Source organism: Vicia villosa, linkage group LG2 (genome assembly GCF_029867415.1).
Source record: "Vicia villosa cultivar HV-30 ecotype Madison, WI linkage group LG2, Vvil1.0, whole genome shotgun sequence".
Classification (NCBI taxonomy): Eukaryota; Viridiplantae; Streptophyta; class Magnoliopsida; order Fabales; family Fabaceae; genus Vicia; species Vicia villosa.
Window position 1 is genome coordinate 4200826 of NC_081181.1, and position 15562 is coordinate 4216387.

At 37.3% G+C, this 15562-nt stretch overlaps 1 protein-coding gene across 1 annotated transcript; it reads left to right on the forward strand.

Annotated features, from left to right (window-relative positions):
• The first annotated feature begins 12343 nt into the window (after positions 1–12343).
• On the forward strand, positions 12344–12898 carry LOC131648480 (uncharacterized). Its single transcript, XM_058918233.1, has one exon. The coding sequence runs from the start codon at positions 12344–12346 to the stop codon at positions 12896–12898; it is 555 nt and encodes a 184-aa protein (XP_058774216.1).
• Positions 12899–15562: the final 2664 nt, after the last annotated feature.

The window sequence follows — 15562 nt, forward strand, 5'->3', positions numbered from 1 at the left end:
AAGGATTGTTCTATGGTTAACAATTTGTAGGACTACAATTGTTAGGGTTTGTACACAATTGAACCTTATGATCATCACCTAGGACTAGGGATATAATCTGGTTATTCGGAAATTCTTGATAAAAAATGATTTGGTTTTGTCTGATTTCTCTAAGGACTTAAGTAATCGGAGTTTAAATCAAACAAGATTGTCACTAAGGACTTAGGATAATCATTCTTGAGAATGAATAATTGAACCATATGATCGGGTTAACGAGATCTTCATCCAAAGGAATTAGAGAAAGAATCACACACCCTACCTTAGCATTATTTTCTCATATTCTAAAGTTTAGTTTTAACTTCCTTTATTTCTTAGTAGTTTAATCTCTTTTGTTACTTATTTGAAACAACACACCATATGAACTTTTGTTTAATTGACTGAGTCCAATCTCTTGTATTTCCTACGCAATCCTCGTGATCGATACTTGGGGTAAAACCCATTATTACTACATCGGTAAAAATAGTACACTTGCTATTTTTCCGATCACATACTATCTCGTTCCTCGGCATTGGCCACTAACTCTGCTTTTTCTGCCTCAACCTCTTGTAAACGCTTTTCAAGATCATCCTTCTCTTGCCTTAGGTGAGCAACAGTGGCAGCAAGGTCTTCGTTAGGAGCGGGTACATAAGGTTCCACTTCTACGTGAACCTCTAGGGGAGTGGTCCTCGGAACAATAGGTGTGTCAGATGCATATGGTATGCCAAACTCGACGACTCGGTCATAAATCCATTTAAAGTAAAGATCTAAAAGAGTATGGATCCTTGTTCCCAAATCTTTTACACCTACCTTTTTCACTTCTTACCAAGCTTTAATGAAACGATTCTTCTTTTCGATTGTATCTGAACCATAGTCAAAACTTTCCGCACTGAGATATATGGAATGAGGCTTATCTTTCAAAGCAAAACCAAACTGATGTCGAGCGAGCACAGGATTATAAGTAATTCCTCCTTGGATGCCAAGAAGAGGCGCATTAGGGAACTCGCCACAACGATCAAATAATTGAACTCCCTCGAACTCTTTTGGATACCAAATGATGTCATCGTACGAAAGTGCCATAATTCTCTGAATCCAAGTCAAACCTTCTTCATTCTTTATTGTTGATCGGGGTAAGTGAGAAATAAACCACTTATGCAGAAGGGGAATGCATCCTAGAACACAACCTCGTCTCTTTGTTACTCTAGCATTAATAGAATGCAATAAATCACCAAGTAGAGTAGGAACAGGATTCTTGCTAAGAAAAATCTTAATGGCAGCCCTATCAACAATTTTGTCGCATCGGTGAAACAGAATTTGTCCATATATCAACAAGGTTAGAACACTTTCCAAGGCATCCATACTTAAAGCTTCAGCGAAGATCTTGGCTTTTTTGCACAAGAAATCCACGGGTATTCCAGAATAGTCTCTTTTATTGATCCAAACCTCGTTGATTTCTGATCTCGGTAAATGTAGAGCAGCAGCAATGTCTTCCAACTTAGGACCTCCTTCCTCACCATTGTAAGGAATTTGATCAGGTATGGGTATATCCATTATGTGAGAGAATTCTTCCAATGTAGGTACCAGTTGAAAATCTCTATAGGTGAAACAATGGAGAAGAGGATCATAAAACTGCATCATGGAGTTGAGGAGGGCTTCATCCACTTTGGTTCGCATCAAGCTTATCAGTTTGTTGAGAGGCTCAGAGAGAATGAGAGAACCAGTAATATCATCACACAAAAGTCTTAGTGCAGTAGGCACTTTCTTGAAGTTGAGAAAGAAAGGCTTTCGGATTAGGATTCCCATTATTCAAATAACCTACAAAACAAATTATGGTTAAAAGACCTTTTTCTCCTTGAAATGTGTAACAGCCAGATTTTATTAGATATTTTATTTATTAGCTTATTTGTGTGTTTTATTAGTTATTTGTTTATTTAATTGTTATGTGGTATTACTAATTAATTGAAATATCTAATTATATGCATATTTGTGTTTTATTGTTTAATTAGGTTATTAGTAGTATACTATATATTGAGCCTAATTAATAATTGAATGGGTTGGTAATAACATAACTAAGCTCGTTAAGAGAAAGATAGTAAGAAGAGGAAAACTAGGGTTTTAGAGATAACACAATTTGGGGGAAAGGAAGAGAAAGAAGAAAATAGAGGAGAAGGAACATAGAAGAGAAGAAGAAGGAAATTGTAGATTTCTTGAAGAGGGTGGATTTAAGAGTTAGAGGTAAGGGTTTGAATACAAGTTCTTATAGACTATATGATTGGGTAATGTGTGTTGTTGTGATTATCTCTTCATCTTTGCAATTTCATGGAAACATAGAAAAGTTAGGGTTTATGAACAAATGCATGAATTTATGATTTGAAATGTGTTTTAATTGATGTTTGATGATGTTATGATGTTAGAAGATCCATAAATGTGTGCTATATTTGTGGTTATAACATGTATGCTATTGTTGTTTGTGAGGGTTGATGTTTTCAGCTTGATTTGGTTGAGTTTAGGGGATTTGGGATGAAATTCGCATGCTGTTTTCTGAGATTTGGGATTTTCTGAAATCGCCAGTTCGCGCCGCGAACTGCTTGGCAGAACTAAGGAATATTTGATTCACTCAGTTCGCGCCGCGAACTTTGTTGGCGCCGCGAACCCTATTTTACAGAACTTTTTCCAAACTTTGAAAGGCCGTAACTTTTTATCCGTAGCTCCGTTTTATGCGTCGTTCGAAGAGTTAGAAAGCTATCGTGATATTCTATATGATAGTATAGAATTTTATTTCACTTGATTAATTAATTGTGACGTTAATATATGGAATGACATGTAATTGTCTTATGTGCGTTATGTTAGTATGTGATGTATAGCAATTGTTGGAACACTTTGTGTAGATGTAATAATGATGTATGTGATTGGATATATGATGGTTGTTATGCCTTGTTGAAATTGTTAATTGTGTTGTGAATGTTGTGTACAATTAGCGGATAATTCATAGAGTTGGATTATGGTGATATGCGGTAAGTTAAGATTGATGAGATAATCTTAATTGCATAAATTGTTGGTATTTGTACATACATTCATAGCATGGTCGGCTTTATGGTGGAAGCGGTGAAACTTGGGTTCACATGGTAAGAGACGTTGATCCTTGAATGGAAATAGGCGTAGAAGACGTGATCCTTAATTGGAGATAGGCGTATTGGCTTTGATCTTGTCCGGATCAGGAGCGTGGCTTGGATTCGAAACATTGAATCGGAAAGCGGTGAAACATTGGATTCACATTGGGTACTGTTAGACGCTGGCCTGAGGATCTAGAGGGGGGGTGAATAGATCCTACGCAGTTTTTCCGAGATTATTACGAACTAGAGCGAAAGCGGTTCTGAATCGACTTGCGTCTATTCCGGACCGCTATTGCAAAGGGTCGTATATGTTACAAAACCACAAGATAATTGAGATTACCGATGAAGTGATATGTTATCGAATCAATACGTGTCACAACTGAAAGTCAATTAACTTCTATATTGACAAACTTTGATTTGCAATGCAGTAATAGTGGAATAAGCAAAAAGACAAACACTTGGTGACAATATTCAAATTGATGCTAATTCAAGATGTGGTGAATTGTGATGTTTATGAAGAACTTTAATTCACAATTTTAACACTTGAATCGTTAATCAACTTTGCAATTATACCAATTATGAACAGAATGTAAATGAAAAGGTAAAAGCGACAAGAACACGATATTTGTTTAGGCAGTTCGTCGATCGTCCTCGCTACGACTACGTCTGCCCCCAATTCCAAATTGAAATTGGGAAAACTTTCATTAATGTTGAAAGCAGTTTATACAAAGAAGATAACAAAGCGATAAATGATAAACCACTTATGTCAATCCTTTGAATCTTCTTCCCCCTTAATCTTGAGCAAGATCAAGGTTATCCAAGAGTTTCACTTTGATTCCTTTCTGCAGTGTCTTGATTCCTTGAACCCTTGTTCCTCAATCGTTACACTCAGCCGAATCCTCAATGAAAACCTCTTGATAAAAACCCCCAAGAACCACCTGTCGTGGAGGACAAAACCCGCAGATTTTATTCACCAAAAACCCCACAAATCTTCACCCACTAGGAATCTTCAATTCCGTTCCATGGACGTTATCGAACTCGTCACTAACCCTCAACGCAAGAATGATTATGTGTAATTGTGTTGGAGATGACGAAGAACGAAGATGAGAAGACTTTGTGTATCTTTCAGTCGTTGGTGTTGAATGCAATGAATGAACACTTGATAATATATATGAGTGCCTATCAGTTGGAGCCAAGAATAACAGAAATTTTGGCATTTTTGATCAGTTAGGTCGACCTCTTGTAGAGCTTAGGTCGACCTAGCAGAGGTGCATTAACTGGAAATGATTTTGCTCCCAGTTAGGTCGACCTGATTTGGAAGTAGGTCGACCAGAATCCACTTCAGATGCGTTTTGGAGACATTTCCTCAGATTAGGTCGACCTAGTTGTTGTGTAGGTCGACCTAGCAGAATGATATGAAATTTTCTTCATTTTAGGTCGACCTAGGTTGATGTGTGGGTCGACCTAGCAGAAGTATGTGAAATTTTCTCTATTTTAGGTCGACCTAGGTTGACAGTAGGTCGACCTACCTGCTGCTTTTCTGCATTTTTCTTATCTTGCTTGAGTTGGGTCGACCTATATGCATAGTAGGTCGACCTGTTCTGTTCCAAGTGACCAATGCTTGCTTTTCCTTGAGTTCTTCTGCTTGAGCCTTGTAGCTTGTATGCTTATTGAGTTTGCCATGAATCAAAAACATCTTTGTGATTGTGATCTTGTATTCACATACTCCCCCTTTTTGATGATGGCAAACCGATAGTAGAAGCTTTGGCAGTAAGTGATGAAAACTCAACAAGGCTCCCCCGTACACTCATCATCTATAACAAAGCTCCCCCGTACACTCAGCTTCTATCTCCCCCTTTGACAACATCAAAAGAGAAACAAAGAAACAAAATAGGAGAGTAACAAGAGAAACATAGATAAAACTCGAGCATGCATAGTAGAATGTTTAAGATGAAACACATACACGAGCAAGAGATATATATGTATGAAGTCACTATAAGCATGTTAATTGATAGCATATTATAGTATCAATGAAATTTTTGGAAGTGAACAATAAACATGTTACCGTCTTCTCAGTGTATAGGTGTCACCGTTTATGGAAGTCTTTAGTCATTGTGGAATGATGTCTGAATTGATAAAGAGCTACCTTTAAAAAACGATGTTAGCTTGAGAATAATCAATATATAGAAATAAAGTAAAGGAATAACTTTAAGAGGAACAAGCGTAGTTAGCCCAAATTAGAGATATCTAGTATCCCTAATTCCCTACGAATGTTGAAGTATTGCTCCGTTGCTAGAGGTTTGGTGAATATGTCGGCTAGTTGCTTCTTGCTTTCTACATGTTCAAATGTAACGTCTCCTTTCTCTACATGATCTCTTAGGAAGTGATGCCTTATTTCAATATGTTTGGTTTGTGAGTGTAGGACAGGATTCTTGCTTAAGTTTATTGCACTTGTGTTGTCGCACATGATAGGTATGTGATCAAGCTTAATGCCAAAGTCAAGAAGTTGTTGCTTGAGCCATAATATCTGCGCACAACAGCTTCCTGCAGCTACATATTCTGCTTCAGCAGTAGATAATGCAACCGATACTTGTTTCTTGCTATGCCAACTTATCAATGAATTTGAGAAAAGATGACATGTTCCACTGGTGCTTTTTCTGTCGGATTTGCAGCCAGCAAAATCTGAGTCCGAGAATACTACCAAGTAGCAGTCATTTCCCTTTGGATACCATAGGCCATAAGTAGTAGTTCCACGTAAATAGCGCAGAATTCTTTTGACAGCCTTGAGGTGAGATTCTTTTGGACAAGATTGATATCTTGCACACATACACACACTAAACATAATGTCTGGTCTTGAGGCGGTAAGATATAATAGTGAACCTATCATACCTCGGTACAGTTTTACATCAACCTCTTTACCTTTCTCATCTTTGTCTAGGTTAGTGTTTGTTGCCATAGGTGTGTTAATCTCCTTCGCTTCACTCATTCCAAATCTTTTGAGCAGCTCTGTACAGTATTTAGTTTGACTCACAAACGTTCCATGACTGAGTTGCTTGATTTGTAGGCCAAGGAAGAAGTTTAGTTCACCCATGAGGCTCATCTCAAATTCACTCTGCATAAGCTTAGAAAAATCTTTGACAAGTTTTGCATTAGTCGACCCAAATATAATATCATCTACATATACTTGTACTAAGAGAACATCTTTATCCTTTCGTTTAATAAAAAGAGTAGTGTCAACTTTACCTCTAGAGTACCCTTGACTAAGAAGAAATTTACTCAATCTTTCGTACCAAGCCCGAGGGGCTTGTTTAAGACCGTAAAGAGAACGTTTCAGCTTATAAACATGAGTAGGATACATGTAATTCTCAAAGCAGGGTGGCTGAGCAACATAGACTTCTTCATTTATGTAGCCATTTAGAAAGGCACTTTTAACATCCATTTGGAATAGTTTGAAGTCTTTTGAACTAGCATAGGCAAGCAAGAGGCGAATAGCTTCGAGACGTGCTACAGGAGCGTACGTCTCTTCATAATCAATACCTTCCTCTTGATTATAACCTTGGGCAACTAATCTAGCTTTGTTTCTAGTAATAACGCTGTTTTCATCAAGTTTGTTACGAAAAACCCATCTAGTGCCGATTACTTGATGATCTCCCGGATGAGGGACTAAGTCCCAAACATCATTCCGTTTAAATTGGTTTAATTCTTCTTGCATGGCCATTAGCCAATGCTCATCAAGTAATGCGTCCTTAGCATTTTTCGGCTCAACTTGTGAAACAAAAGCAAAATGATGACAGAAGTTACTTATCTTTGAGCGTGTTGTAACGCCTTTTGAGATGTCTCCTATTATGTTGTCAATTGGATGATCTTTCACATTTGTCCAAGCCTTTGGAAGTTCTTCATTATTAGAGATGCTTTCCTCTTTATTTTCATCATGAGACTCATCTTTCTCTTTCTCAGCATCTTTCTTTACAATACTTTCATTCTCGTCTTCCTTATCTCGGACAATGTCTTCAGTGGATGGACCTGCACCATTAAACGAAAGACCTTTCTCGACATATTTTGTATAAGATTCATCAAAATACACATGTACTGACTCTTCTACTATAAGTAATCTTTTATTATATACCCGATATGCTTTGCTAGATTGTGAGTAACCAAGGAAAATGCCCTCATCAGCTTTAGCATCGAATTTACCAAGATTATCCTTACCATTGTTCAAGACAAAACACTTGCAACCAAATACATGGAGATGAGATACATTTGGTTTTCTACCTTTTAGTAATTCATAGGGAGTTTTGTTCAGTATAGGACGTATTATTATCCTATTCAGAACATAACATGCGGTGCTGATCGCGTCAGCCCAGAAATACTTAGGTAGATTACTCTCATTCAGCATTGTTCTTGCCAGCTCCTCTAGAACCCGATTTTTACGTTCAACAACTCCGTTTTGTTGTGGTGTTCTAGGAGCTGAAAAGTTATGCTCAATTCCATGTTTATCACAGTATTTTTCAAAAAGGTAGTTTTCAAACTCTCCACCGTGATCACTTCGAATTGCAACTATTTTGTTGTTCATTTTATTTTGACATAATCTTGCAAATTGTGTGAAAGCTGGAAAAGTTTGATCCTTACTAGGTAGAAAAATTGTCCAACAAAATCTAGAGTAATCATCAACAATGACAAAACCATAGGTGTTTCCACCTATGCTTTTAGTCCTTGAAGGGCCAAAGAGATCCATGTGAAGTAGTTCAAGAGGGCGTGATGTTGAAACCACGTTCTTTGATTTAAAAGAGATTTTTGTTTGCTTTCCCTTTTGACAAGCATCACATAGATGATCTTTTGAAAACTTCATTTTAGGTAAGCCAATTACTAAATCTTTTGTGACAACTTTATTTAGTAAGTCAAAATTTATGTGGGCGAGACGTCTATGCCAAAGCCATGAGTCTTCGCCTAGAGCGATTAGACATTTGGTACTAGACTTAGATACCTCATCCAAGTTTAGCATGTAAATGTTGTTTACTCTTAAGCCTTTAAACATAATGTCTCTTTTCTTAGTATGTTCTATTGTGCAACCAGAATTTGTAAACAGTACTTTAAAATCTTTGTCACACAATTGACTTATACTTAAAAGATTATGTTTAAGGCCTTCTACTAGCAGCACATCAGTTATAGTAGTAGTAGAAGGGTTACCTACACTTCCTTTACCAAGTATGGCTCCCCGATTGTTGTCTCCATAGGTGACAAACCCCTTTTTCTTTGCTTGAAACTCAACGAAAAGAGATATGTCTCCCGTCATATGTCTTGAACATCCGCTATCAAGGAACCACAACCTTTCGGCAATGTCAAGACATTTTTCAGCTTTCTTTTTCTTGTGTTGATGAGCCATAAGACATAAGTTTGCTACTTCTTCTTCATCACTTGATGAGCTTTCACTAGATGAATCACTTTCCCATGCTATGTAGGCTCTTTTAGATTTGTTATGACCTTTGCTTTGGTTTTTCTCTTTTTCCTTCTTAAGGTATGGACAATCCGGTTTGTAGTGACCGGCTTTCCCACAGTTAAAGCAAAGCCCTTTGATTTTTCCCTTGTTGTTGTCATCTTGTTTGAACTTGTTTGATTGCTTTCTATAGTTGATCAAGCCTTTGTCAGAATGTTTTGCTCCATTTTTCTTTAGGTATTTGTTGTATCTTCGCACAAACAGTCCCATTTCCTCTTCATCGGAGTCTTCGTCATCACTTGTATCACTATCCTCTAGCTCTTGTCTTGAGGTCTTGGAGCTTGAAGCTTTTAGAGCTATTGACTTCTTCTCTACCTCTTTCTCTATGTTCTTTTCTTTCTTTGCCCTTTTCTCATGCATGTCAAGGCATTTAAGGTGTTGTTCATGTTCCTCTAGTTTACCAAAAAGAGTGGTAATATCCAAAGAGTTTAGATCATTTGCTTCCTTTATTGCTGTAACTTTGGGTTGCCATTCCCTGTTCAAACATCTTAAGATTTTGTTAGTAGAATCTGCATTGGAAACAGGTCTATCAAGAGAATTTAACCGATTTTTCAGGTGAACGAATCTCTTCTGCATGTTTTCGATGGATTCCCCATCTTCCATGTGGAAGAGTTCGAACTCTTGAGTTAACGTATTGATCCTAGCTAGTTTGACATCATCCGTTCCCTCGTGGGCAACTTGCAATGTGTCCCACATAGCTTTAGCGGATCTACAATGGGAAACGCGATAGTATTCATCAACTCCTAGAGCTGAGATTAGAATGTTTCTCGCTTTCCAATCGTATGCATATTTCTTTTCATCTTCAGCATCCCAAGTATTTTCTGGTTTTGGAACAACTGCACCAGCTGCATTTGTCATAGTGATCTGAAATGGACCATTGACAATAGCTGTCCAGATGTTCCTATCAATTGCATTGATATGGACACACATACAATCCTTCCAATAGCCGTAGTTTTCACCGTTGAAAACTGGAGCTCTATTATGAGCCCCTTTAGGTCCGGAAGCCATCTTTCCAATAAGTGTTTCACGTAGCACGAAAATAACCAGGCTCTTGATGCCACTTGTTAGACGCTGGCCTGAGGATCTAGAGGGGGGTGAATAGATCCTACGCAGTTTTTCCGAGATTATTACGAACTAGAGCGAAAGCGGTTCTGAATCGACTTGCGTCTATTCCGGACCGCTATTGCAAAGGGTCGTATATGTTACAAAACCACAAGATAATTGAGATTACCGATGAAGTGATATGTTATCGAATCAATACGTGTCACAACTGAAAGTCAGTTAACTTCTATATTGACAAACTTTGATTTGCAATGCAGTAATAGTGGAATAAGCAAAAAGACAAACACTTGGTGACAATATTCAAATTGATGCTAATTCAAGATGTGGTGAATTGTGATGTTTATGAAGAACTTTAATTCACAATTTTAACACTTGAATCGTTAATCAACTTTGCAATTATACCAATTATGAACAGAATGTAAATGAAAAGGTAAAAGCGACAAGAACACGATATTTGTTTAGGCAGTTCGTCGATCGTCCTCGCTACGACTACGTCTGCCCCCAATTCCAAATTGAAATTGGGAAAACTTTCATTAATGTTAAAAGCAGTTTATACAAAGAAGATAACAAAGCGATAAATGATAAACCACTTATGTCAATCCTTTGAATCTTCTTCCCCCTTAATCTTGAGCAAGATCAAGGTTATCCAAGAGTTTCACTTTGATTCCTTTCTGCAGTGTCTTGATTCCTTGAACCCTTGTTCCTCAATCGTTACACTCAGCCGAATCCTCAATGAAAACCTCTTGATAAAAACCCCCAAGAACCACCTGTCGTGGAGGACAAAACCCGCAGATTTTATTCACCAAAAACCCCACAAATCTTCACCCACTAGGAATCTTCAATTCCGTTCCATGGACGTTATCGAACTCGTCACTAACCCTCAACGCAAGAATGATTATGTGTAATTGTGTTGGAGATGACGAAGAACGAAGATGAGAAGACTTTGTGTATCTTTCAGTCGTTGGTGTTGAATGCAATGAATGAACACTTGATAATATATATGAGTGCCTATCAGTTGGAGCCAAGAATAACAGAAATTTTGGCATTTTTGATCAGTTAGGTCGACCTCTTGTAGAGCTTAGGTCGACCTAGCAGAGGTGCATTAACTGGAAATGATTTTGCTCCCAGTTAGGTCGACCTGATTTGGAAGTAGGTCGACCAGAATCCACTTCAGATGCGTTTTGGAGACACTTCGTCAGATTAGGTCGACCTAGTTGTTGTGTAGGTCGACCTAGCAGAATGATATGAAATTTTCTTCATTTTAGGTCGACCTAGGTTGATGTGTGGGTCGACCTAGCAGAAGTATGTGAAATTTTCTCCATTTTAGGTCGACCTAGGTTGACAGTAGGTCGACCTACCTGCTGCTTTTCTGCATTTTTCTTATCTTGCTTGAGTTGGGTCGACATATATGCATAGTAGGTCGACCTGCTCTGTTCCAAGTGACCAATGCTTGCTTTTCCTTGAGTTCTTCTACTTGAGCCTTGTAGCTTGTATGCTTATTGAGTTTCCATGAATCAAAAACATCTTTGTGATTGTGATCTTGTATTCACAGGTACCACATGCATTGAGTCACATTTGTTGCATTTCGAGTCACATTGTGTGTTATGTTATTGTCTTGTGTACATGTGATTTTTTTTGGAGTGATGATTGGTATATGATATGTGAATTGCTTAATTGAGAAGTGTGATGAATAGTAAAATGTATGCTTGTTTATGTTTACATTACCCATTATTATGTTTTCTATAAGAAGTTGAATTCTCACCCTTCTGTTTGAATGTTATCCTTCGTTGATAACGTGCAGGTTCCAACGAGTAGTAGCTTGTCCGAGGATTTAGCCGAGGAGCTCCTGAGTTTGTTATTGGATTAAGTAGCGAGGCATATGCTCTGATCATGTAACACTTGGGGGGATTTTATTTAGACTTATGCTTATGTTTAGATATTGCTATTCCCTATGTTTTGTTGGATATTCGGATATATTTGTTTGAGATCTCGGATATGTTGTTTGAGGCTATATGGCCAAGATTGTGGATTTAAATATTAATTCGGATTTGGTAGATGAATATAGTATGGGATATATTCATTGAAATTTTAATAGCAATTCAATTGTTTTTCCGCAAGCGGTTTATGCATAATGTATGAAAGCATGAGATTTACATTGTGTTACAAATATGATCTTTGCATATTAAGAATGTTGGATGTTTTGTTTTAGGTTTTCATTGTGATGAAAATAACATGTGGCGCCCTTTTTCCTTTATGCATGCTTACTCTGTTTGATTGTATGATATATTTGGGGTTAGAAAAGGGGTGTTCATTAGTGGTATCAGAGCACGGTCGGTCAGTTGGCCAGGTCATTTATGTTTTCCTATCCCTTTTGTATTAGATTTGTGTGTCTGACACGATCGATACTGTTTGTTTGTCGGTCGTTGGATGTCTTAGGATAATGGCTGCAAGAAGGAATATTGACATTAATGTTGAGGCAATGATGAGGTGGACTGGTACGATTGGACAAGTACCGCAAGAGAATTTTGGTTATGGAGGAAAGGATGAGTTCTGTGCTTTTGGAGACTTCCTAAGGTGCAATCCGCCGACTTTTGAAGGAAAGTATGGATCGGACAAAGCACATGCATGGATGAGAGAAATGGAAAAGATTTTTCAAATCATGATTTGTACGAATGTACAGAAGGTGCAGTTGGGTACTCACATGTTGACGAAAGGAGTTGACGATTGGTGGAGTATTACTGTGCGGAGATTTGAAAGAGAAGGTATTAAAGTCACTTTGAATCTTTTTCGTGATACATTTTTGGAAAACTATTTTCCAGAAGATGTGCGTGGGAAGAAAGAAGTGGAGTTTCTAAAGTTGAAACGAGAAAGAGAACAATCCAGTGGGAGACCTGATGATGTCAAGAGGAAACAAACTGGTTTTGGCAAGAAGCTAAGTGGGGGAGGGACTCCTACTCCACTTAGGTGTTTCAGATGTGATGTTAAAGGTCATCGTGTTGCTGAGTGTAAGAAAGAGGTTACTACTTGTTTCAAGTGTGTCAGGCTAGGCCACATAGCTGCTAATTGTAGAGAGGGTTCGAGGGTGACTTGCTACAACTGTGGAGAGCAAGGTCACATTAGTACCGAGTGTGACAAACCGAAGAAGGAACAGGCGAGTGGGAGAGTACTTGCGTTGTCTAGTGCTAAGACCACTACTAAGGATAAGCTAATCTGAGGTACGTGCTTTATTATTGATAATGGTGCAACGTATTCATTTATTTCTTTGGATTGTGCTAAGAGGTTGAATCGTGTGTTATCTGATATGCATGGAAGTATGGTTATTGATACGCCTGCTATGAGTTTTGTTTCTACTCCTTATGTGTGTTTGAATTGTCTATTGAGTATCTTTGGTAGAGATTTTGAGAATTGATTTAGTTCATTTTATTAGAACAAGTTGATGAGAATTTTGGTATAAATTGTTTGGAGTTGAAGCAAGTAATTGTAATCTTAAGAGGATTTTGGATCTTGGTGTGTTAAGTAATTTCGAGTGTGAGTTCTGAAGGAACACTATTATGGTTTAGTAACGATGGTTTATGTTTCATTATGATTTTCGACTGTCTATTAACAAATTGAGGACTTGATCACCCTTAATCTATTGTTGATAGAAAACGAGATCGTGTTGGACGAGATAAACTTCTCTTACTAACTTGGTATTGTGTAAAGCGATTAAGGAGAAGTTGAAGAGTCAAATTGAGGTGTAATTGTGAAGAGGTTCATTTGTCTAAGTGTATAGTCATAGAGTTTCACTTGTTTTGTCGAGTAAGAAGAAGGAATGTTCTAATGAGGTAATGTTTTAAGGATGTTTTGATTCTAAGAATGAAGATGATCATGCTGAGCATTTGAGAATTTTGTTGTCAGTATTGAAAGAGAAGAGATCGTTTGCTAAAATTTCGAAGTGTGAATTTTGGTTAAAGGAAGTGAGTTTTCTTGGCCATGTGATCTCTAGTGGGGGCATTTATGTTTACCGTCGAAGATTGAAGCTATATCTCAATGGGAAGCTCCTAAGTCTGTTTTTGAGATTAGAAGTTTTTCTTGGTTTGGCTGGTTATTACAGAAAGTTCATTAAAGGATTTTCTAAGTTATCTTTGCCGTTGACGTTGTTGACTAGGAAAGGACAAGCTTTTATGTGGACTTCGTAATGTAAATCGAATTCTCAAGAGCATAAGAGAAGGTTGACTTCTGCTTCTATTTTTATTTTGTCGGATCCGTTTGAACCGTTTGTGGTGTATTGTGATGCTTCATTGTTGGGTTGGGAGGTGTTTTACTGCAAAAAGGACAAGTGGTAGCTTATGCTTCAAGACAACTTAAAATTCATGAGAGGAATTATCCGACACATGATTTAGAGTTGGCCGCCGTTTTGTTTGTGTTGAAACTTTGGAGGCATTATTGTTTGGATCAAAATTGAGGCGCATAGTGACTACAAGAGTCGAGAATGAGGTAAAGAAGATGGTTGGATTCTTAAGAGAGTAGGATTTTGGTTTGAATTACCATCTTGGAAAAGCAAACGTTGTAGCCGATTCATTGAGTAGGGAATCATTGCATATTTCTATGTTGAGGATTCAAGAGTTGAAAATGGTTGGAACAGTTTTCGAGATTGGAGTTTGGTTGTGAAGCAACGTCTTCTTGTGTTAAGCTTAGTATGTTGAAGCCTACATCTGGTGTTCTTGACGAGATTAGGGAGAGTCTAAAATTGGATTGCAATTGGTTGACAAGATGGCATTGATTAATTAAGGTAAAGGTAATCACTTTCGGATTGACGAGATTAGAGTCATGAAAGGTCGTGATCGAGTTTGCATTTTTGATATTTTGAAGTTGGAAAAGAGAATTTTGAATGAAGGACATCGTAATGGTTTGAGTATACATCATAATGCTACTAAAAGGAAACAATATTTGAGGAAAATGTTTAGTGGTAAAGTATGAAGAGGGATATAGCTGAATTGTGCATTTGAATTGGACTTGTCAGAAACCGTTTAGATGGTACAACAGTTATCTATTCCCGAGTGGAAGTGGGATCATATTTCTACAGATTTTGTTTCGGGTTTCTCGAGAACGTAGAGTAATTGTGAAGTGATTTGGATTATTATGGATAGACGGATAAATGTGCTCATTTTATATTGATGAGGATGGATTATTTGATGGAAAGACTTGCTAAGTTATACATCGAGAGGATTGTGTGATTGCATGGTATTTCGTCAAGTATTATTTTGGATAAAACTCCGAGGTTTTCTTTTGGACTTTTAAGAGGTTTGCATAGTGATTTGAGATTAGAAGAGGAAATAATTGAAGGTTGAATGAAGGATTTGTACATGGGGTTAGTGCTTGAAGAGAATTTTCGAGGACGAAAATCTTTTAAGTGGGGAAGAGTTGTAACAGACCGATTTTATTAGATATTATATTTATTAGCTTATTTGTGTGTTTTATTAATTATCTGTTTATTTAATTATTATGTGGTATTACTAATTAATTGAAATATCTAATTATATACATATTTGTGTTTTATTGTTTAATTAGGTTATTAGTAGTATACTATGTATTGGGCCTAATTAATAATTGGATGGGTGGGTAATAACATAACTAAGCCCATTAAGAAAAAGATAGTAAGAAGAGGAAAACTAGGGTTTTAGAGATAACACAATTTGGGGGAAAGGAAGAGAAAGAAGAAAATAGAGGAGAAGGAACATAGAAGAGAAGAAGAAGGAAATTGTAGATTTCTTGAAGAGGGTGGATTTAAGATTTAGAGGTAAGGGTTTGAATACAAGTTCTTATAGACTATATGATTGGGTAATGTGTGTTGTTGTGATTATCTCTTCATCTTTGCAATTTCATGGAAACATAGAAA

Coding starts and splice junctions, on each gene's coding strand:
- LOC131648480 (XM_058918233.1), top strand. CDS start 12,344: ATGATTTGTACGAATGTACAGAAGGTGCAGTTGGGTACTCACATGTTG.